This window comes from Arvicola amphibius, chromosome 5, assembly GCF_903992535.2.
Source record: "Arvicola amphibius chromosome 5, mArvAmp1.2, whole genome shotgun sequence".
Taxonomy (NCBI): domain Eukaryota; kingdom Metazoa; phylum Chordata; class Mammalia; order Rodentia; family Cricetidae; genus Arvicola; species Arvicola amphibius.
The window spans coordinates 83,384,317-83,404,660 of NC_052051.1; the positions used below are offsets into that span (position 1 = coordinate 83,384,317).

The 20,344-nt window shown below is 53.6% G+C and overlaps 3 protein-coding genes across 10 annotated transcripts in view; 1 reads left to right on the plus strand and 2 right to left on the minus strand.

Moving 5' to 3' along the window:
• The first annotated feature begins 288 nt into the window (after positions 1–288).
• Mdk (midkine) lies at positions 289–1,786 on the plus strand. 3 transcript variants are annotated; one of them, XM_038331280.1, is made up of 4 exons: positions 289–364; positions 498–665; positions 754–915; positions 1,545–1,786. In XM_038331280.1, exons 1-4 carry the CDS (start codon positions 289–291, stop codon positions 1,568–1,570), a joined length of 432 nt encoding a protein of 143 aa, XP_038187208.1. In that variant the 3' UTR covers positions 1,571–1,786. The 3 variants fall into 3 exon arrangements, with proteins under 3 accessions (XP_038187208.1, XP_038187210.1, XP_038187211.1); XM_038331282.1 differs by lacking the exon at positions 754–915; XM_038331283.1 differs by lacking the exon at positions 498–665.
• Positions 1,787–2,905: 1,119 nt separating this feature from the next.
• Positions 2,906–4,342, minus strand: Chrm4 (cholinergic receptor muscarinic 4). The gene has a single exon (XM_038331745.1). It carries the CDS (start codon positions 4,340–4,342, stop codon positions 2,906–2,908), a length of 1,437 nt encoding a protein of 478 aa, XP_038187673.1.
• Positions 4,343–13,725: 9,383 nt separating this feature from the next.
• Positions 13,726–20,344, minus strand: part of Ambra1 (autophagy and beclin 1 regulator 1) — a 196,660-nt gene continuing 190,041 nt past the window's right edge. For all 6 annotated transcript variants that reach the window (XM_038329514.2, XM_042055058.1, XM_042055057.1 and 3 more), the window contains one exon: positions 13,726–15,249. In XM_038329514.2, the coding sequence (XP_038185442.1) occupies positions 14,753–15,249 (497 nt within the window). In that variant the 3' untranslated portion in view covers positions 13,726–14,752. The remainder of the gene's footprint in view (positions 15,250–20,344) is intronic.

The window sequence follows — 20,344 nt, forward strand, 5'->3', positions numbered from 1 at the left end:
GTAGCTGTAGCGGGAGGGAGCGAAGCATCGCACCGACAGTGAGCGAGTGAGCGCGCACAGCAGCCGTGGCCTCAGTCCCTCCAGGCTGCTGCCACCCACCAAGGAGACTGAGGCGGGGGTGGGGGGCTACTCTGAGTCCCGGAATTGCGGCTTCAAGTCCTCCCTCCGTCGGCTCCTGGTCGGCCGGACCCCTTGGGCCTGGAAAGTGGGCCACGTCGGGGTGGAAGGTGTTGTCCCCATCAGGGAAGGGAATGGGCAAGAAACTCTAACCCAGACTTTTCCTCTAGGATGCAGCACCGAGGCTTCTTCCTTCTAGCTCTTCTTGCCCTCCTGGCGCTCACGTCCGCCGTGGCCAAAAAGAAAGGTGATGGGATAGGGTGGGCTCAGGAGTAAAGGAAAGGCCGGGACGGGCCAGTGAGGCCGCATGACCTAGGGATTAGTCTCCCAGGGAGTTTCCGTGCACGCCAACTCTTAACTCTGTTCCTTGCACTTTATAGACAAGGTGAAGAAGGGCAGCCTGGGGAGCGAGTGTTCGGAGTGGACCTGGGGGCCCTGCATCCCCAGCAGCAAAGACTGCGGCATGGGTTTCCGCGAGGGTACCTGCGGAGCCCAGACCCAGCGCATCCATTGCAAGGTGCCCTGCAACTGGAAGAAGGAATTTGGAGGTGAGGTGGGGCACAGGAGGAGGGCAGGAAGGCAGGGGGCATCCACAAGCCTCCTGTTTCTCACCCCGTGGGGCCACTCTCCCATCAGCCGACTGCAAATACAAGTTTGAGAGCTGGGGGTCGTGTGATGGAAGCACCGGCACCAGAGCACGCCAAGGGACCCTGAAGAAGGCTCGCTACAATGCCCAGTGCCAGGAGACCATCCGCGTGACCAAGCCCTGCACCTCCAAGACCAAGTCGAAGACCAAAGGTCAGTGAATGCGGTGGGGCTGTGGATCTGGTTAGGGACTTCGCGCCATCTTTTCAGAGCGGTCTTAGAGTTGGAAATGGGCCTGTACTTGAAGGAGGTGCTAAACCTCTTTGCCCAAGTAGGTTCGGGGTCCTGGAAAAGGCCTGTCTTTGTCACCTGAGGAGGGTTGGGTAGGGTGCCCTTAAAACTATAGGAAAGATGTCTCAAAGGGTCATGCTGCTGCCTGACCCACAACCACCATCGAGGCCAACAGGGCAGAGGTCAGTCTGCCCACTTCCCAGGTGAGAAACAGACATACTCTGATCCTGGATGAAAGCAGAAAGTTGAAAACCAGGCATGGTGGCTCATCCTGTAATTTCAGGGCTGAAGCGGTAAGATAGCTGTGACTTCAAGGCTACAGAGTGAGACTGTGTTTAAAAACGGGGGGGGGGGGGGAGGAAGAGGGAAGGAATGATAAAAAGTTGCAGGAATAAGAAAAGGCTTAGTTGGCATCACAATGGCTGCCCTTTTCATCCACTTCCAGGTTAACTGATCAAAGACCACTAGAGGGCAGGATTTTCTCTCCTTGTTGTACTTGTTGTGGGCGGGTCTCACCCAGTCACCTAACAAGAGCGGTTCTTGTTTTCCAGCCAAGAAAGGGAAAGGAAAAGACTGATCTCAGGACGCTGGAGAGCCTCTGGCCTACCTGGGTCCCTGAAGGAGGCTTCTCTCCCACAGGCCCAAAATAGAACCCACCAGTGCCTTCTGTCTTCCACAGCTTTGTCAGTCACACCCCGCCGCTGCCTTCTCACCCCACACCAAGTGCCCAAAGTGGGGAGGGACAAGCACAAGGGATTCTGGGAAGCTTGAACCTCCCCAGGGGGATCTGATTCCCAGCACCCCATTTTGTTCTCCCCACCCTGATATGTTAAGAAATGAATAAAATAAACTCACATTTTTTTCTCCAATAAAAGCTTCTTTTTAATATATAAAAGTTCCTTCCCAGGGAGTTTGCCATAGAGTTTTGTTGGGGTTGGGGTGGGGAAAGACGGGCTGAAGGGAGTTGAGGCCTACTAGGAAGTGCTCCCAACAGCTCAGGAAAGAGCAGAACATTTATGAAAATGTCTTCCAGAGCCCCCTGGGTATACTCTCTCCCGGGAACCACAGGGCTGGGGTTAAGAATTGTGGCCCAGGCTCCTGCCAGTCTGGAGGGTTCTCACGGGGGAGATGAAGGTGCTTGCCTGCCTCACGGGCACTGTCACCAAGTTCACCCCCACACACATACACCACACATTCTTTTCTTTCTCTTGGGCCCTCCCTCCTGCAGAGGTAGAGGAGAATACTGCCCTTCATTTGAAACCTATTGGGGGGGGGTGCTCTTTACAGTAAGATTCACTACTATTTGACTCAGTCTTGGTCCCCTGTAGTTTGTATCAGCTTCTTAGCTTGGTTTCCCAGTTGCCCCATCCAGATGTGACTGCTGGCCAGGGAAGGGACTAAGTGTCAGTGGGTACCTCAGCCTGGCCGAATCTCTCACCCTGGAGAGGGAATTGGGGGCAGGGAAGGGCCGAGCCTACATGCAGGGGGAGGGGGTGCAGGGAGGCTGAAAGCACCGATTACAGCAGAACGGGGCACCCCACCCCTCCAAGCCTGGCTCCTTTGCTCCTGGCCTCTGCTCTCCTATTGGTTCTTCCATCTCTGCTGATGGCTGGCCTTGACAGAGCCGCTGCCCACTCCCGTCATTGTCCCCCATCCTCCTGAGGCAGGGTAACAGATAGGGGCCAGGTGGTGCCAGTTCAGACCCTCCGGGGCTGAGCTCCTGGGCTTCGGTAGAGACCTACCCTCCAAACCCAGCGAAGAGCTTCTTGTGCCTCACAGTAAAGAGACCTGTTCTCTTTAGCAGATGTGAACTCAGAATGGGGCCGCCTACTCGCTCCTCCACAGCCGGTGAGCCCATGTGGTTCCCTGGTACACACTCATGACACCAGCACCTCCTAGGGCACCTGCCTGTCTACCTGGCCGTGCCGATGTTCCGATACTGGCATAGCAGGAGGTGCCGGAAGGTCTTTTTGAAAGTGGCATTGCAAAGTGCATAGCAGGCAGGGTTGATGGTGCTGTTGACGTAGCAGAGCCAGTAGCCAATGGACCACACCCTCTCAGGGATACAGCTCTGGCAAAAGGTGTTCACCAGGACCATGACATTGTAGGGTGTCCAGGTGAGGATGAAGGCCAGCAGGATGGCAAAGATGGTCCGAGTCACTTTGCGCTCGCGGGCCGCCATCTGTCGCTTCTTCCGCACCTGGTTGCGAGCAATGCTGGCGAACTTCCGGGCCACATTAGCTGCTGGGCGCATGCCAGCTGGGGTGGCCGGTACAATCTCGATGGCTGTCACACACTCATTGCCTGTCTGCTTGGTTACAATCTGAATCTTGGACCATTTAGAGGCTGGGTTGAGGGTTCGTGGCTGCAGGGTAGGGGCGGGCAGGGCTGGTGTGGTGGCCTCTGTGGTGGACAGCTCTGTGGGTGGCCGTTCCTTGGTGTTCTGGGTGGCACTGCCCGAGCTCGACTCATTGGAAGTGTCCTTGTCGGTCACTGGGCGTGGAGGTGGGGGCAGGGCTGGCGGAGGGGCCTCTTCTAGCTTCCCGTTGCGCAGTTCCTCTCGAGAAGCGCCTCCTGGTGGAGGTTTCTTGATACTCGGCTTCATGAGGGGGCTCTTGAGGAAAGCCAGAGTCTTGGCCTTCTTCTCCTTGGGGCCCTCAGGTCGATGCTTGTGAACTCGACTGCGACTTGCCAGTGAGATGTGAATATACAGCACCGTCATGATGACCACGGGCAGATAGAAGGCAGCAATGGCTGTGCCGAAGGTCACTGCCGGGTTGGACAAGAACTGGATGAAACACTGGTTATCAGGCACTGTCCTCTTGCCCACCACAAACTGCCAGAACAAGATGGCGGGGGCCCAGAGCACAAAGGACAGGACCCAGGCAGCCGCAATCATGAGGCCTGCCATTTTAGTAGTGCGGCGGGCAGGGTAGGTGAGGGGTTTGGTGACGCAGAAGTAGCGGTCGAAGCTGATGATGAGAAGGTTCATGACAGAGGCGTTGCTCACTACATAGTCCAGGGCCAGCCACAGGTCACAGACCACCGCGCCCAGGGGCCAGTAGCCCTTGATGATGTACACGGTGTAGAGGTTCATGGAGAACGCACCTATGATGAGATCCGCGCATGCCAGGCTGAACAGGAAGTAGTTGTTGACCGTCTGCAGCTGCCTGTTGACTTTGATGGACAGCATCACCAGGATGTTACCCACAACCGTCACCAGGCTCAGCGAGCCTGTCACCGTGGCAATGAACACCATCTCCACTGTCTCCAGGTGGTTATGGGTGGCTGTGACCAGGCGCACAGACTGATTGGCTGAGCTGCCATTGCCAGGTGTGAAGTTCGCCATGCTGAGCCCAGCTGGGTACAGGTGGGCAGTGGCTGGAGGGGAAGGAGACAGGATGCAGAGTTAACTGGAGCCACAGGGCAGGAGGGAGGTCATCCGGGAAGATGTTAGGGCGCTCTGGTAACACTACTCGGCAGTTTTCACTCAGGAAGTGAGGAAAACTGAGAGCCTCCTAGGGGCCCCGCGCGGGCGTCAGCTCAGGGCTGAGATCAGAAGTGAATGAAACACTCGTGGTTCCCATCGCGGAGTGGACAACCCCCACTCATGTCTTTCCAAGCCCTGCTTCTCGGGTACCGAGGATTGTGTCCGGTGCCACACATGGTAGATGTGTACCACACACACAGACTACACGCGTAGACGTGTACCACACGCACAGACCACACGCGGTAGACGTGTACCACACGCGGTAGATGTGTACCACACGCACACACCACACGCGGTAGACGTGTACCACACTCACAGACCACACGCGGTAGACGTGTACCACATGCACAGACCACACGCGGTAGACATGCACCACATGCACAGACCTCTCAGCCACATAGTCAGCCCTGCGTGGCCATTTCTTTTCTTTCTTCTTCCTTCCTTTCTTTTTCTTTCTTTTTTTTTTTTTTTTTTTTTTTTGAGATAGGGTCTTACTTAACAGGCTGACCTCAAACTCACAGAGTTTGATCTTCCTGTCTGTCTCTAGAGGGCTGGAATTAAAGGCGTGTACCACCACATCCAGCCACTTGGGCATGTCTTAACCAAATATCGCCGAGCTCTGGAGGCTTGTTCTTGACCCCCCCGCATCTACACTGCAGATGCAGGCAACAATGCAGGAGTGGCATCAGTGGTCTAAGCTCCTACATTCTGTGATAGGCATCGTCACGACGAACCTGGGGCAGATGTTGAGGAAACGGGCACAGATGTGTTAAATAACCTCTGCGGTTATTTAAATGAATGGGGTTCCGTGTTTCCTTGATGTCCCGTTTCTGGTAGAGTGCATCTGAGGAGCAAAGAAGATGGTCCTAGAACTAAGACACAGGGCATGATGGCCCTCAGGATTGGGAAGGTTACCCAAGAGACCAGGAGGTGAGGTGCACGCTGGGACGCCAGGACAGGAATAGGAACAGTGAGATGATTCAAGAAGCTGGGCGTTGCCTCCCCAGTCCAGCCCAAGGGATGAGTGGGCAATGCAAGGGGCAGTGGTGGGCTCTCAGCGTCCCAGGGCTCCAACCACAAGAAATCAGCAATTTAAAGGAACCAGCAGCCGAGGAATAGTCTTCCTCATTTCCTCAGAACCAAGGCCAGTCTAACCTCCCCTGGGAATTATCCCAGAGAGAACCAGAGGGAACTCTGAAGCCAGCCTCTCAGAGTTCACATCCCACACAGAGAATGACCCAGCTGAGGTCCGACAAGGCCCCTCCCGGTCTGCTTCCCTCCCACCAGGCTCCCTTCAGCTCTCCCCCGCCCCTTCCTCTTCCATACATGTGAGGGAGGCCCACGCCCAGCACACTGTGCCAGGGCAGCCGCTCAGCCCAGCCTCCTTCACACCCGCCAACACACAACCATTCCACATACGCACACAGGCCCCCTCTCAACCACACGCAGGTTGTATACGCAATTCTGTGCGTCTGTCTGTGTGTGTGAACGAGGAAATGAGGGTACAGCAGCCGGCTGTGGAGGAAGACGCACCCAGTCTGCAGCCTGGGTTCAGAAGAAGGCCAGTGAGGCCTAGCTGGACTGTCTGAGGAGAGCCATCTGAGCTCCTAGGACTTAACTCCCTCATTTACAAAACAGAGGATCTTGTCCCATCACAACCTTGGAATAGCCGGGTGATCCTGTTAGCACCACAGTTTGCTTTCAACTGGGAATGGTACCGCAGGCTGCAGACACATGCCAAGCTTGGCCCCAGTCCTCCAGTGCCACCCCCCCCCCTCCGGCCATAGAAGACACAAGACCCTGCCGTTAACTTCAAAATTAAATTCTCCTGCTCTAAATCCTTGGGTCAAAGAAGGACAGGAGGAGAGGGGGTAATGATCCCTCCAAGGTCACCCAAGGAGTCAAGGGTAAGACAGATGGGTCCTTCTAGGAGTCTCCACAGCGCCCTTCAGTGCCAAGAACCCCCAAAATGGAGCTTCAACCATCGGTTTAGAAACTAGAACGGTAGCAGCATCAAGCACAGAGCCACCTTTCCCAGGACGCTTGCTGGCTTGCGTAAGCCAGGAGGGAGACCTTAGTGCACACCAGGGAAAACCTCACTACTCTCTCAGGGCCAGAACAAAAGCCAGCAGCCAGCAGGTTAGGAAGCAGGTAGGGGTGGGGGGAAGATGTGACATGGGAAAATATGGCAAGTCTTGTTTATTGAGTGTTAACCTGAGTCAGGAGCCCCTTGGAGCTTTTCCTATAGATGGTCACGTTTAATGCCTATAGCAGCCAGAAAAGGCGTTGTGCTACTGCTGCCTCATCTTACAGAAGAGCTTCGTGTTAGTGAACTTGATGAAAGCCATCCTGTTTGCAAAAAGAGTTGGGTCAGGATTACCACCCAAAGACACTTTCTTATCTCCAAGGTAACCTCCTAGACCACACCAGAGAGAAGCCCACCAGATGCATCTCAGGTGTGGAACCCTCATATTCCCAGCTTGGGTTTGACCTTTTGTCCTCCTGGAACCAGACACAGCCTTGATTAAGTAAGTGACCAGATGAATGGTGGGTGGCTTAGTTTTCCTGGGCCCTGCCAGATGCAGGCTGGGTAAAATCCAGTTTTCTCAACTCGGTCCCAGTTTTCTTTCCGGACCTCTCTGATTCTCTCCCAGACGTTCACACTGCAACACCGTGGACACAATTTTCCCAGAATCCGGCCCAACTAGGATCTGGGAAGGCTCGCAGCCGTTGCCCTGACCTGTGCGCACCGCTAGATGGCAATGTCGGTCCCCGGGTGCCAGATCCGGACCCCGAGTCAGTGGCCGTGTTCGCCACGTCCCCAGTCCCAGTGCAAATCGCGAATACAGAAAAGCCTCAGGGCAGGGCTTCTCCTACAAGGGGACAAAGAGAAGGGAACACCAACAGACTTCGTAGCTCTAAGCCGCCACAAAGGTTCCCTAGGTTTGACCGGGGGCTCAAGGATGAGAAACTTTAGGGCGTCGGGATTCCATCAGCATCTTGCAAGGCACCCATCAAGGAATGTGTAGGTGGGAACGCGAGTGCAAGTTCTGTTTGTGTGTGACTACCCGAGAGTGCGAGTAGACACTCGTAGCTTCCTACATGTGCCAGTGTGCGCACCGCCACGCCTGGATACCGGTGTGCCTTTGAGCGCGTGAGCATGCCAGCGCCATGTGGACACGTGCGTGTGCATGTGTGTGCGTGTCTGGGGTGCTATGGTCTGGCCCAAGCTCACGGCTTGGGTCGGTGTATCTGCAAACTTGTGTGAAGAGCAAATGTTGGACCATCAGCGAGTGACCAGTCACATCCAAAGCCTACGGCGGGAACGGCCGGGAAGCGCCCGGCCTGTGGGTGGGGAAAGGGTCGAGAAAAGATCAAAATTTTGGTTGCGAGGAAACCCTTACTTTGGAACCACTATCTTAGTGGCCCGGGCACCTGGCCCTGTCTGCATTCTCAAGAATAGAGAGCACGCAGTCCCAGCCGTGGACTTCTGACGAGAAGGCTCTGCGATAGTCGCCCAATCGAGCAGTGAGGGTCACCGGGCTCAGTTCAGAGTACCCCACGCATTGAAGGCAGGGCAGAACCTCCAAATGGGGAGCCCAGCCGAGGTTCACTCTTCAGTCCGCACCGGCCGGAAAGGCCCTATCAGTCCCATCAGTCAAAACAGGCACCGAGTTCACCGTGGGCTCAGGTATACCTAAAGGACCACCTCAGGGCTTATTACCCTTTGCCCACCTCGCCTCTCCTCCACGGGTCTGGGTCGAAAGGGCCAAGATTCTCGGATGCCCCGCCCTCCCATCAACCCCCCAGGCGCGCAGTTCCTGTAGTCTCTGGGCGTGGGCTGTGCTTCCTTGGGTCCTCGAGCCCCTTTCCCTGCTGGGGACCAGACGGGAAAGGGTGCTTTGGGCGCCCGTGGGGTGGCTCGTGGGGTAGGTTTTCGATTATTAAGTGATCACTTTAGGAAAGCTATGGCCCCAGATCTGTCCCTGGGGCGGAGAGAAGCCTATGTACTTAAGGGGAAGGGAGAGGGGCGCAGGATATTGGGCCAAGTCATTGTGCCCAATACTTCCTCTGAGAGCCGGGAGGGTGGGGGACCAGGAGACTATCTCCCCGGATGGGTAAAAGCAAGGTTTGGTCCTGGAGAGGAGGAAGGGTGCCAGGAGAGAACAGGGGTGTTTTCCGTCGGGGCTCAAGGTCGCGGACAGAGGACTCTACTGGCTAGAATGTGCTGGCAGATCCGGGTGGGCCAAGATGGTAAGGGAGGGCGGAGGGACGGGCGGGAAAAGGGCGCCTTGGGGCTTCTTCTTCCGGCGCCCTATAGAGCAGCCAACCGGAGGGAATGAGGGAGTGCGGGTCCTGACCCGACGGCTGCCTGGCTTTAGGGCTGGGGCTGTGGGCTGAAACTCTTCTGCCCCTATCCTCCTGGATGATCATCAATCTCTGGAGGCGCACCTGGAGAAACCTTTCAGAGACCCAGAGCCCTTCTTTTAGAGGGGCCCCCCAAATCCTGAGCTCCCCGGTCCTTCTGCACCGCGCTTGACACTTGGGGGGTCTGGGAGCCACCTCTGGAGACCCCCAGCGGGTCCCGGGGCCTCACATTGTCGTCTTGCACAGGAGCCCCTCGCCCCCGCGGAGTTACTCACCCGCTGCTTCTGTCTTGGTCCGCTGGCGTCGGACAGACGGCGGGACAAGCTAGAGGCCTCGCGAGTCGGCGAGGTGGGCGAATGGGCCGTAGACCGGGGGCGGGGATGGGGTGTCAAGGGGCGGCCCCTGCTTCGCCTGCAGCTCCTGGCGCTGTGGCTCCGACTCGCGCTCACGCTCGCACTTTTCCCCGAGCCGCGTGATGTCACAGGGAAGCAGCCAATCGTGGTGGGGACGCACCGCCCGCTCGGGGCCGGTCACCCAGCGGCGACGCGCGGGGGTCACCACCTGGAGCGTCGACACCCTTGATGCTTGCGCCCCTCCCGGGAATTCGCCCCTCGTCTCGGGGCTCCAGCACCATGGGCACCGCCCACAGTCTCCAGGGCGGATTAGCCTCGGGCGCTGCCCTCCGGGGGAGGAGGGTGAGGGGGGGTTGTCCGCGTTGTCATGGGGACAAGGCGCCCCCTCGCGGGCTGGGGAGGAACAAGGCCGCCAAGTCTGGCTATGCGCCCCGCCTCCGCTCTAACCACACACTCTGGACCCCGAAGTGTTTTCGCGCCTCTCCATGGCTTCAACCCCTCCATTGTCCCGCTGGCGGTTTAACCGCGGTCTTGAGGGTTTGGTCCTAGCAGCAGGTGGTGTGTGGCGGGGCGGATTCAGCCAACATAGTTCTGTCGGGGCATAGGGCTGCTTGTTGGCCGCTGGGCAGTCAAAAGAGAAAGATGAGAGCCGTCGGGGACTGGGGAAGAGAATAAGAGGGCAGGCGAGCATCTACGCTGACAGAAGACCTTGTCCCTCTCCAGGCCGGGAAAGGGGCGCGCACCAGTTATGAGACCGAAAATGGCACGAACCTCCTATCCAGCAGCGACACGAGGAATGAGTTCCTCGCTGCCGACGAGGGGGAAGCCAGGTGCCCAAGGTCACCTGGGACAGAAGAGACTCCCCCCACCCCCCATCCCGGGGCGATCCGGGTCTTTCAGACCCGCTGCAACTGTGTTAGGCGAAGGTCCAAAGTAGACAGATTCAGCACCTCGGACAGCTCTACCTTGGCCTATGCCCGCAGGTCGAGTTGCGGGTCACGCAGCAGCGTTTCTTCCCGGGCCAGCCAGGGTTAGACGCAACTCTCCGCGCCTGGGCCCGTCACCCACAAAGCTCCTTGAGTGTCAACAGTCAACCCTAAACCAGCTGACTCCTTTTCTTGGAAAAACAACCTGAGACCCGCCTCTCTTTTACCCTCCCACAAGAAACGGTAGGGACTCCTGGCGGGGTGGGGTGGGGGGAATGGCGATGGCGGAAATAGCTTTGGAGAAACAAGAGTTAGGAGTTCTATGTGTGTCCCCCCGCCCCCCACAGGTAAGAGGTGGGGAGCTGAGCTAAAGCCGGTGAGAGGGATTTACTGCTTTAGTGGAGGTCTGCTCTGATTAGAGCTGAAGGCTAGAGCTGGCTGGGTGGGTTAGTGTGAGAAGCCATCTTTCTCCCCATGGGCACTTTGGTCTCCCATGATTCTCGTAAGTACTATTGTTCTTGTCCCCACTTTATAGAGGGGCGGCTCAATGAGGCACATGAAATCAACTTCTTCCACTTGGCCATATCTCCCTCCCTGGGGCCCAGGAAGACACTGCCAGGAGAGTGGAAGTGTTGTGTGCATGGGAGAGGGCAGAATGGTAAGCAGTCACATCAAGAAACAAGCCGGGTTTGTTAAGGACAGAAGGTCCCAGAAGCCAGAAATGCCTCCAACCACTGTCAGTCACCTGCTAATCCAGCCTGTGAGGCTTGGGCTGTTACCTCACCCACCCACAGATGAACCCTGGAAAGCTGAACTGGAACTGGGGAACCCAGTTTGGTCTATCTGTTCTTTCTTTGACCTAATGGCCTCTGAGCATTTTCCTTATCTCTTAGGGAGTCCCAGTCCTTGCCCTGCTGATAACACATCTGTGATGTGTAAGGTGCCCTGTAAAGGCTTTCTGCTGAGGTGGCTCTCCCTGGCTGTGCATCCTTGGCCAGGTAGTAGAGGTGGACGAAGCATGCTCACATTTGATATTTGAACTGCTCTATCACAAGCCACCTTCATATCCTTTCCCAACCAGTTAGAGAGCATGTCCAGATCCATTCAGTTTCCCCTCCACCTTGACTTCTGTGCTGAAGCCGGCGGCAGGTGTGTATGCCTTGGCTCTCAGTCACGTGGTCCAAGGTAACTGAGGGAATCACTTCATGGCTTTTGGAGGGGTAGATCGTGCACACTTAGCACATGGTTTACACTCAAATTCAGTCTCTATTGTCAAACCAAGGCATACTTCTTCCTGTTTGTAGTAGTAGTAGGTGGGAAAGGATAGGTTGGGGGTCATTTGAGGGGACCAACAAGAACTGGAGCTCAGGGAGCACAGCCGCAGCTGGCAAAGTCACACCCTCACAATCTATGGGTTGGTGAAAACTCTCAGGGGGTTTCTAGTCCCTCACTGCTGCTTAAAATCCAGTGACTGATTGACTTTTTCTGAGCATTGCTGCTGGAGCAGATTAATGATTCAACCACCATCTTAGAATTTTGACAAGCAGAAATGTTAATAAGGTTAAGAAGTTTTTGTTAATGTCTTTGAGATAGAAAATCTAGGGGAACAATTTAAAGTTTAGAAAGACATAATTTTAAGAGCTGAGGGAGAAACTCATTGAGGTCAGGGGACAAAACAATGGCAGCCTGGCCATTGCTGGCTGATGTGCCTTTCTTGCTAGGACGGGTTGGTGACAAAGGTGATGGTTAATTCTTTGTTCCCGGTTCTGACCTCAGCTTCCTGATCTGATTTAATAAAAAGAAATCATTGGTGAGTGGATATGCACCATGAGGATTTAGAATTGATTGTTTTTCATATATGCAAGTTTGGATTTGTGATTCTTTTAAGATTTTTCATAAGATTACTTTTTGAGATAAAGTGATCCATTCTTTGTAACCACAAAATGCAGTCTACCAGTAAAAGAACTGGCTGAGAAAAATACCTTGCAAGTAGGGCAGTGGTGGCACATGCCTTTAATCCCAGCACTCAAGAGGCAGACTCAGGCCTATCTCTGAATTCGAGGCCAGCCTGGTTTACAAAGTGAGTTCTAGGACAGGAAGTTCCAAACAGAGAAACCCTGTCTTAAAAAACAAATAACAAAAAAATAAAAGAAAAAAAGGAAGGAAGGAAGGAAGAAAGGAAGGAAGGAAGGAAAAAACAAAGGAAGAAAGAAAAAGGAAAAAAACCTTGCTTGCTTACACCCTGTTAATCTGTATCAAGTTGCTTGGGCAGAATGCATACAGTTCTTGGGGATAATTTGTTTTTCATCTGTAACACATAAAATGTTTAGCCACGGAAGGGACATGGAAAACAGTTTTTAAAAAACTTATATTCATTGTAATCATTCACCTAAAAATAGAATGTAATCATATTATAATTTTTACACTGCTTGAAAGATTTTGCTGGAGTATATAAGCTGTGAGGTAAAATTAGGAAGAGACAGAAGGGAAACATCTGGATAGAGGTAAGGAAAGAAATGGATAGATGACAGACCCTAAATGTGTGTGTGTGTCCCTTTTTTTTTTTTTTTTTTTTTTTTTTGCCAGCCCCAGAGTTAAGTTTTGCCTCACTTGCAGGCCCCAGAGAATTTTTACATCCTCAGAAAAGTCGAGTGATTAGTTCAATGGCTCCATGGGTCCCCTCCATCCCTGAGCTGCTGAAGGCTGGTTCTCATGGCAGTGGTAATGTGCTTTGCAGTGGGGTCCTTCCATCTTTCAATATTTAGCTCAAATCCCTCTCCTTTAGAGGAAGGCCAGTTTCACACCTGTGCTCTGTGTGAGCTGGAACAGTTTGAGATTACAGGGCTGAAAGTAACTTGAAGCAGTCCCACAGTGCACTCCTGCAAGGGAAATGGGAGTTCAGAAGAGGCCAATCTGTCCTAAGCCACAGCTAGCCAGTGCCCACTGATACAGCTCACCGACAGCAGGCACAGGCAGAGTGCACACACTGCTCACGTGTGTGTGCTCCCACGCAGGCTCACAGCTGCACTTTACTTGCTTGCCCACTTTTTGTTTCATCTCTTTTGGAACAGAACCTGCAATTTTCACCTCCACCTCTTCCAGAGGACCTGAGAGTGTCCACCTGTGCTAGTCCAGGTTACTCACATTTCCTATTAAGAGGCATAAGGCCTCTCTTACTTTCTAAACTGGCTTGGCATGGGAAGCAAAGGCCACGGACAGGGCAGGTCTCCCAAGCCAACCACGGCACATTCAGACAGTTGTAGACAAGTTTACGGTCTTCTCCCAGGTTACCAGAACCTCCGGGACTGGAGAGAGCAGCTTTTGGTCCCACAATCATCACTTAGGCCCCCAGTCCTGGATAGGGAACAATTAGGATGACTTCCTCCATCATTCCACTGAGAGGTTACCCCAATCTGAACAGGTTCCAGGAAGCAACCCTCAAGCAGCTGACTTGGGCTAATGGGTTGGAGAAGATCCCACTGCTAGGTTCACTGAAATGCCTAGGGAAGCCAGGCTGCCCAGTTTAGTGCATTCCACACCCCAGTCCCAAATCTTCTCCCTCCCCCGTCTCCGCGGAAACAAGCAGGAGCCTTGCGAGGGGCATGTCATCATTTTAATGATGTAGATCTTTGGTGTCTCCCTCATTAGCAGTAGACTATCCCCTCTCCTCCCACCACAATGTTTCTATGATGAGTGACAAACAGAAAGGAAATCACATTTTCATACTAAAAACAAAATGATCAGAGCCTTGATTTCTCCACTACAACTACACGTACAGTTCAGGATTCCACATGCAACACCTCAAATCACAGACCAACACCTCACATTCTGACCTGGAATCTCTCCCTCCAGCCTTGGGCTGGCTTTGGCCTAGGCTTAGGTAATACTGACACCTATAGGTGCTGCGTGGAGGGCTTTGGGGAGAGGAGGGAGCTTGGTGGACAAGCTGGGGGTGGGCCAGCCTACACCCCCCCCCACTCCTGAGGGCCCGTCCACCACCGTGCATTGGCTCCATCCTGTGTCAGGCAAGCAGGCTGCTTCCTTCACTCCACAGGTGTCCCCGCTTGTGAGTATAGGAAGTCCCCTACATGGAAGCTGGGCCCAACTTTTCTGTCTTTGTGGGCTGAGAACAGAGAGGCTGGAACTCTAGAAGGTTAACGTCAGAGGCAGTTGGGGGTATGGGGTAGGTTGCTCCTCTGCTCCTGGTGGTTCTGCCCCTAGGAGTCAGCAGGGAAGAACTGTCCCACGATTCCGCCCAGGATGGTGTAGTCTAGATCTGGAAGACTTCATTCTTCTGGGGCTCCTGCCCAGGGCTGAGTCCCTTAGGCCAGTGACCCTAGGAGAAAGGAGGGGTTTGTGGAAGAGACACCAACTTGCTTCTTCATTCATATCAGGCCCAGCAGTATGGCTCTTCTGGGCTCCAGATCCTGGAGGACTCTATTCCCCGGGCCAGTCTTGCCCTCTGGACTGCCCCTGCCTCACTGGCTCCACACCCCACCCTCTCATTCCTCCTGTTCCTGGATGCAGGCATCAGCTCTTCTGTGTGTTCAGTTCCCAGCCAGCTGTGAGGTCCAGCTTCTGTTCAGCGGCTTGAGGGGAGGCACCAGCGCCCCTTTTGGACTCTACCGGTTCCGTGGCTCCCCATTAGGGCCTGCAGCCTCCCCCCTGCTGTTGCCATCACCTTCAGGACGGTGACTGTTATTGGTCACATCACAGTGTATGGTTGGTCCCTCATTACTGGCAAGGGGGACTGGAATGGGGACAGGGGAGGAAGACGGCAGGGCTGGCTGAGGTGGTTCTCTCCCAGAGGTACTAGGCTGGTCCCAGGAGGCTGTCCGGGGGCTTAGGCCTCGCTCTGCCTGTTGCCCAGGTTCTGAGAGCAGTCCCCGAGAGGTGGAGGGCTGGGGTGAGGAGGTACGAGCAGCCCCTGACTCTGTGCCTGTCTGGGAGCTGCGGTGAATGCGGTGGCTGACGATGATGTTGTTGCCAAAGCCACCCATGGAGGCCATGGTGGTGCTCTGTTCTCGCTGTACCACGGCTGTCATGCCACCCTCGGCCATTAGCCGCTGGATCCGGCTGAGGGCATCTTCCCCACTGCCACCATAGTCTGAGCCCTCGCCTGGCAGGTACAAAGCAGAGGAAAGAAGGAGTTAGTTGCTGGTCTGAGCCTCTGAGCCAGGCAGCAGAAGCTAGCAGATGCTACATCACCACTATGAAAATTGGAGTCCTGAAAGCAGGAGAAAGGTCCCAAGTACTATTGTTCCTCCTCTGCTTTACCTGGGAGGAAGTGGCCAAGGCTACTACTCATCTATTTCAAGGCAGAGCTGGGCCTAAGGCAAGTGCTTGGCTTTAATTAAGCCTTTCAGCCCCAGCCAGAGTGTCGGCTGCTTTGTCTATACTCTCCCCATCTGGGGTGACTTTCAGACCTGGTCCTGGAATGGGATATGTCACCTAATCTTTGGGAAGAAACAGCCCCCTGCAGAGTGTGGCTCAAAGGCAGACCGTCTGTCACGCTTTATTTCAGCACTGTCTTCCTTCAGCTGTGTTGTTTTCTTATTTCCTAAAAGCCTGGCTTTAAGTGCTCCCTAGAAGTCCTATCTCCTGTCCTCTCCCTTTCCCCTTAGGTCTTCATGCCTTCCCCAGTCACTGTTCTTCCTGGGATACATGCTTGACACCACAGTTGAGAGCCAGCTGCCTGCCTGGGCCTGTGACTCCAGTCTGTAGCTCTAAGTAGGGGAGCATGGGTCTGTTCCCCCACGGAACATGGGTATTCCCTGAAAGAACAGACAAGATCTGTGCTCAAATCACAGTTCTGCCATTCAGTCAGTGGCTGGCTGGGGTTGGTCAAGACTCTTAGCGTTTGCATAGTATTGGAGAGGAAATGAGAGCCGTATATCAGGGCAGCAGCGGTAGTTCTATCCCAAGTCTTCCCCACTCCTCGCCAAGCTGAGCAGTTCTGGTTAAAGCTTCCAGCTGCCGCCAGGCACAGCTCCACTGAAGGGCTGATCTGTTTCGGCTAGCTCCTGCCCAGTTTGGGATTCTTTGGTTTTGGTGTACCCATGGATGAGATATTTATTTCAAGGTTACTTGTCAATAGCTGTTTTAACAAGGCTTCCTTTGTCCCCTTCCCTGAGTCCTTTCTCTGCCTGTTGAGTCAGGTTTCCAGGACAGTCACTTTTATGACTTAGCTGTGTCTAAGGTCCCATCAGATCTGTTTTGCATGGGACCTGGCAGGTACTTGCTCATATTCTTCCTTCAGGTCTTGATCCATTTTTTCTCAGTGAGGATTCTATCCAGGCTTTGATTTTTAGCCAGCTGGCTTTTCCTGAGGTCCCTGGGAAACTGTGCTCTTAACCCCCATGATGGCTGCCTTCACCTACTCTGCCCTGAACAGCTAAGTCTCAGCTCTGAATGCAGAAGACAGAAAACTTGAAGGGCTCTGAGTCCCCAGGGCCACACCTTCAAATAGGGCAGGGCAAGAGGGAAGACCAACCTAGGACCTCAGTGCCACTGAAGCCTCTATCCTAGGAGCTGCTGTTGGGGATTTCCTATGCTCTGGGTAATCCCCAATCCCCACTGCTTCCCAAGAGCTCTCTGGGGACCCCTTCTGTTCTGTGGGGATCTGTAGTAGGCTTACCTAGGTCCTGTAAGGTGGGCATTGAACCCATCATGTCAACTGTGCCTGCTCAACTCCCAGAACATCCCAGTGGTTGTTTCCAGGGAAGGAAAAGCTACTCTGGAGCCCAAAGGTGCTATACAGCCCAGGCCCCAGAGTGCCCTGTAGCCAGCACTCAAGTCTGACACTATCTTCTTCAGATGCCCGCCCACAGCTATGCACCCTTCCACCTGCACCTCATATCTGGCTATGTCCTAACCTATTCTCTTCTCTCTTCCCAGCCTATCTTCATGCTGTTGCCATTACTGTTTTAATTCTTAACTTAAAGTCAACTGAGCTCTGGTTAAGCCCACATCTTACTCACAGCTCAGCAGCTCCTGAGTGTTCAAAGTCCCTCTGACAGCCGAGGGCCTTCTGACTAGGTAGGGTCTCGTCATTTTCTTGGCCATAACCCTTGACCTATCTAATGCACGCAACAGTCTTTGCTAAAGTGACCTCGCTCTGCTCCCTGCCTGTGCATACTGGAGACAAATTACACAGGCTCTCACCTATCCCTTTAGTCTCAAGTCAACTCAGGCTCAGAAACCACTATAAATTCTACATCATTCACTCAAGATAAAGGCTGTAGCACCTGGAACTTCAGTAGCGCTACATACTTCTCTCTGGCTCAGTTACCAGTGGATACAACATCTTTTGCTGCTGGACCTTCCTGGAGGTCTTACTCATCTCTGGGCAGTGTAACACATGGTCTGGGATGAAATGTTTATTTGCCAAATACATGTATATCCATGGGCTCCTAGGGACTAAAAATGGGCTGGATACTGCACACAGGGGTTCCAGATTCAAGGTCACTTTGAAGACTGTGTCCCTTATGGACCAGTCCTTTGAGGGACAAGACACAGTGGCTCCCTTATGGAATTCCCTAAAGCCTTTGGGTTCACAGTGCCTCATACAATGTGACACCCAGTGCATGCTGAGAATTAATGAATGGGAGATGCAGAGATGGGCATAGGACTGGCTTCTGTAGCTGAGTTGTGCTTCTCTCCTAGAATGCGAAGCGGAGGCTAAGAGTCACTGGAGGCAGCTGGCATATTCTCATGAGGAAAGAAATACTGAAGCCCAAAGGACATGGATCCAGGAGCAATAGTGACCACAGTGGGTTAGTCTGCTGCCTCCTCCCCTGTACTGAAGTATTTCTTTTAGTTAGAAAAAATAAGAGACTGGTTCAGTGCTGTTGGCAGACTGTTTCCTTGGCAAGTTGTAAGGTACATAATGAATGCAGAAGACAGGTGGAATCGGCAATTTCCCACAATGCCCTTCAGCTGTATTTAATTTGGGGGGTTTTTATTCTCCAGAAGAGAAGAGCAAGAACTAAAGACTGTACCTCCCTAGTTTCCCATGTAAACTCAAGGCAACTGAAGGGCACTGTGGGCACGGCCACCCACTGTGTGCTGTGCTCCGGCCCTTTCAGAGGAGCACTTCTTCCCAGGCCTGGGAAGAAGAGAGTCACGCTCAAGTCCTAAGGCAGCTCAGACTTCTTGACTGAAGCCTGAGAAGCAGAAAAACAAAGAACAAATCCCCCTTGTGGAGAGCTTCTCAAAAAGTCTCAGAAATATCTAGAATGTTAGCTGTGTGGAGAGGCGGGCGTGCAGGCCATAGAACCAGGCCCTCACGCATGTGCTCGAGCACCGAGCTCCAGTCAGAGCTTCAGATCTTTGGAGAAAGAAAAGGAGAAGTGGACGGACGCTGCTGGACTACAGACAATGAACCAGAACTGCTGCTCAAACTAACAAATCCAGGCCCTGGTGACAGTGATTGGGGGTGGGGGTGGGGGTGGTAACAGCCAAGTCCAGAAGGGCTAACCTTACCGAGACTTCTCCTGTGCGTGCTCCTGGAAACCTGCCTACCAGTTTAGTCAACACAAGGAGACAGGAACCCCCTTGTTCTGCCTGCCTTGGATGAGAAAGTGTGGACAAGGAAAACACTGACAACTGGTTTTCCAGTAAGGAATCTGGCATCAGAGCCATGGGATAGGCACCTGGACACGAGGCTCCAGAAGAGACATTTAGTGACCAATTCCTCATCCCCTCCCACAGCCCCTACTTCCCATCTTGGTCTATTTTTGAAAGGGAACGCTATTCATGGGAAAGCTGGAGGGTGCAGAGCTCTGAGAGAAGTCTGCAGGGCCATGGACAGAGGCCTTGAGTTGTCCCTCACTATTCTGCCAGGACTTCTGACACTGCTGCCTGCTGGGCTTCTTGACCAGCATCTCCACCATTACCTGCTTTGCTTTAAGGAAGCCAGGGAAGGGGGAAAATAAATGAGGTTTTAGTCCTACAGTCTGAAAAAGACAGTTTCTACCTTCCTGCCCACCTTAGGCCCCAAACCCCCAAAGAAATAAACTGCAGCCCAGAAGTGGCAAGGCAGAGACAGAGGACCCTTTGGAGGAAAGACACCAGAAGGTATGCATCTCCTCAGCAGCAGATCCGACTCACAGAGCCACTGCTGTACATCCCCTTTGGGTCGGCCAGAGTCCTCTCTCCACCTATAGAATCCTATAGACAACCCTGCCCATGCAGCCAGCCTCGGTCCTCAAACCAACTGCTGCTAGTGGGCCTCTGTCCACACATCACAGTTCTTAACTCAGCACACTGCTGAAATGCTGCTGCCAGCCCATCCTAACACAACTCGGTCTGAGGACTTAGGGCCACATTCTCTGGAAGGCTTCCCTAGCCCTTCCTTGGCCCTCCCAAGGTCCCCATCACACTGAAGTTGTCAGCTGCTTAACTTCACTGAACTCCAAGCCCTGAGGGGAAGGATGAAGGCTCATTCTTAGAATCTCTTCCTTGTGGGTAAAGGTCTATGACACTTGCCTCATCGGTCCTCTTAGAGGCCATTGCCCTTGCCAAGAGAAGTACTTTCTGGCTCTGCTGGAGAAGCAGTGGTTCCCCAAGCACTTAGGACCCAGACTTCTTGAAACAGCTTCATAAACTCCAGACTGGCTCAGAGTTCACAAACTCTTGCAAAAATGGGCCTGGATGGCTGAATGAGACTTCATGTGTCATCTCCTCACTGAGACTCAAAGCTGCAGCTGGCCGCCTTAGTTAACACTGCCAGCTGCTCATGTCCCCAGCAAGGGGTTTCTACTACACAAAGAGTCTTGGGCCTTACATGTGGGAGAAGGGCTAGGCTGCACACCAAAAAGGGATTTAACTCTGAACATTCAGTTCATGGCAGGGAGAATGGAGAGTTACAGTAAGGAAAGTCATTTCCTGGAGGCAACAAAGCAGATTTGTTACTCTTGGCCTGATGAGCATCAGGGCTTCTCCTTCCGTGGTCTTTCAGGCAAATGGCTCAACCAGATCTCAAAAAAAGTCTGTTTAGATGCGGCCTGTTTGGAGCTAGGAGCAGCATGGGGGCTGGAGGTAGGAGGTAAGGTGAGAACAGCCTGCTTAACGCAGCTGCTGATGGGTTCCAAAGTGGCTTAAGCCCTACCACTGGGAAGTGCTAATTGGTTCTTTAAAGTGTGAGGCTAGCAGAGAGCCAGGGCTGAGGCAGGCAGTGTCCCCTGGAGTAGGTGAGAAGGGAACTGATGGTG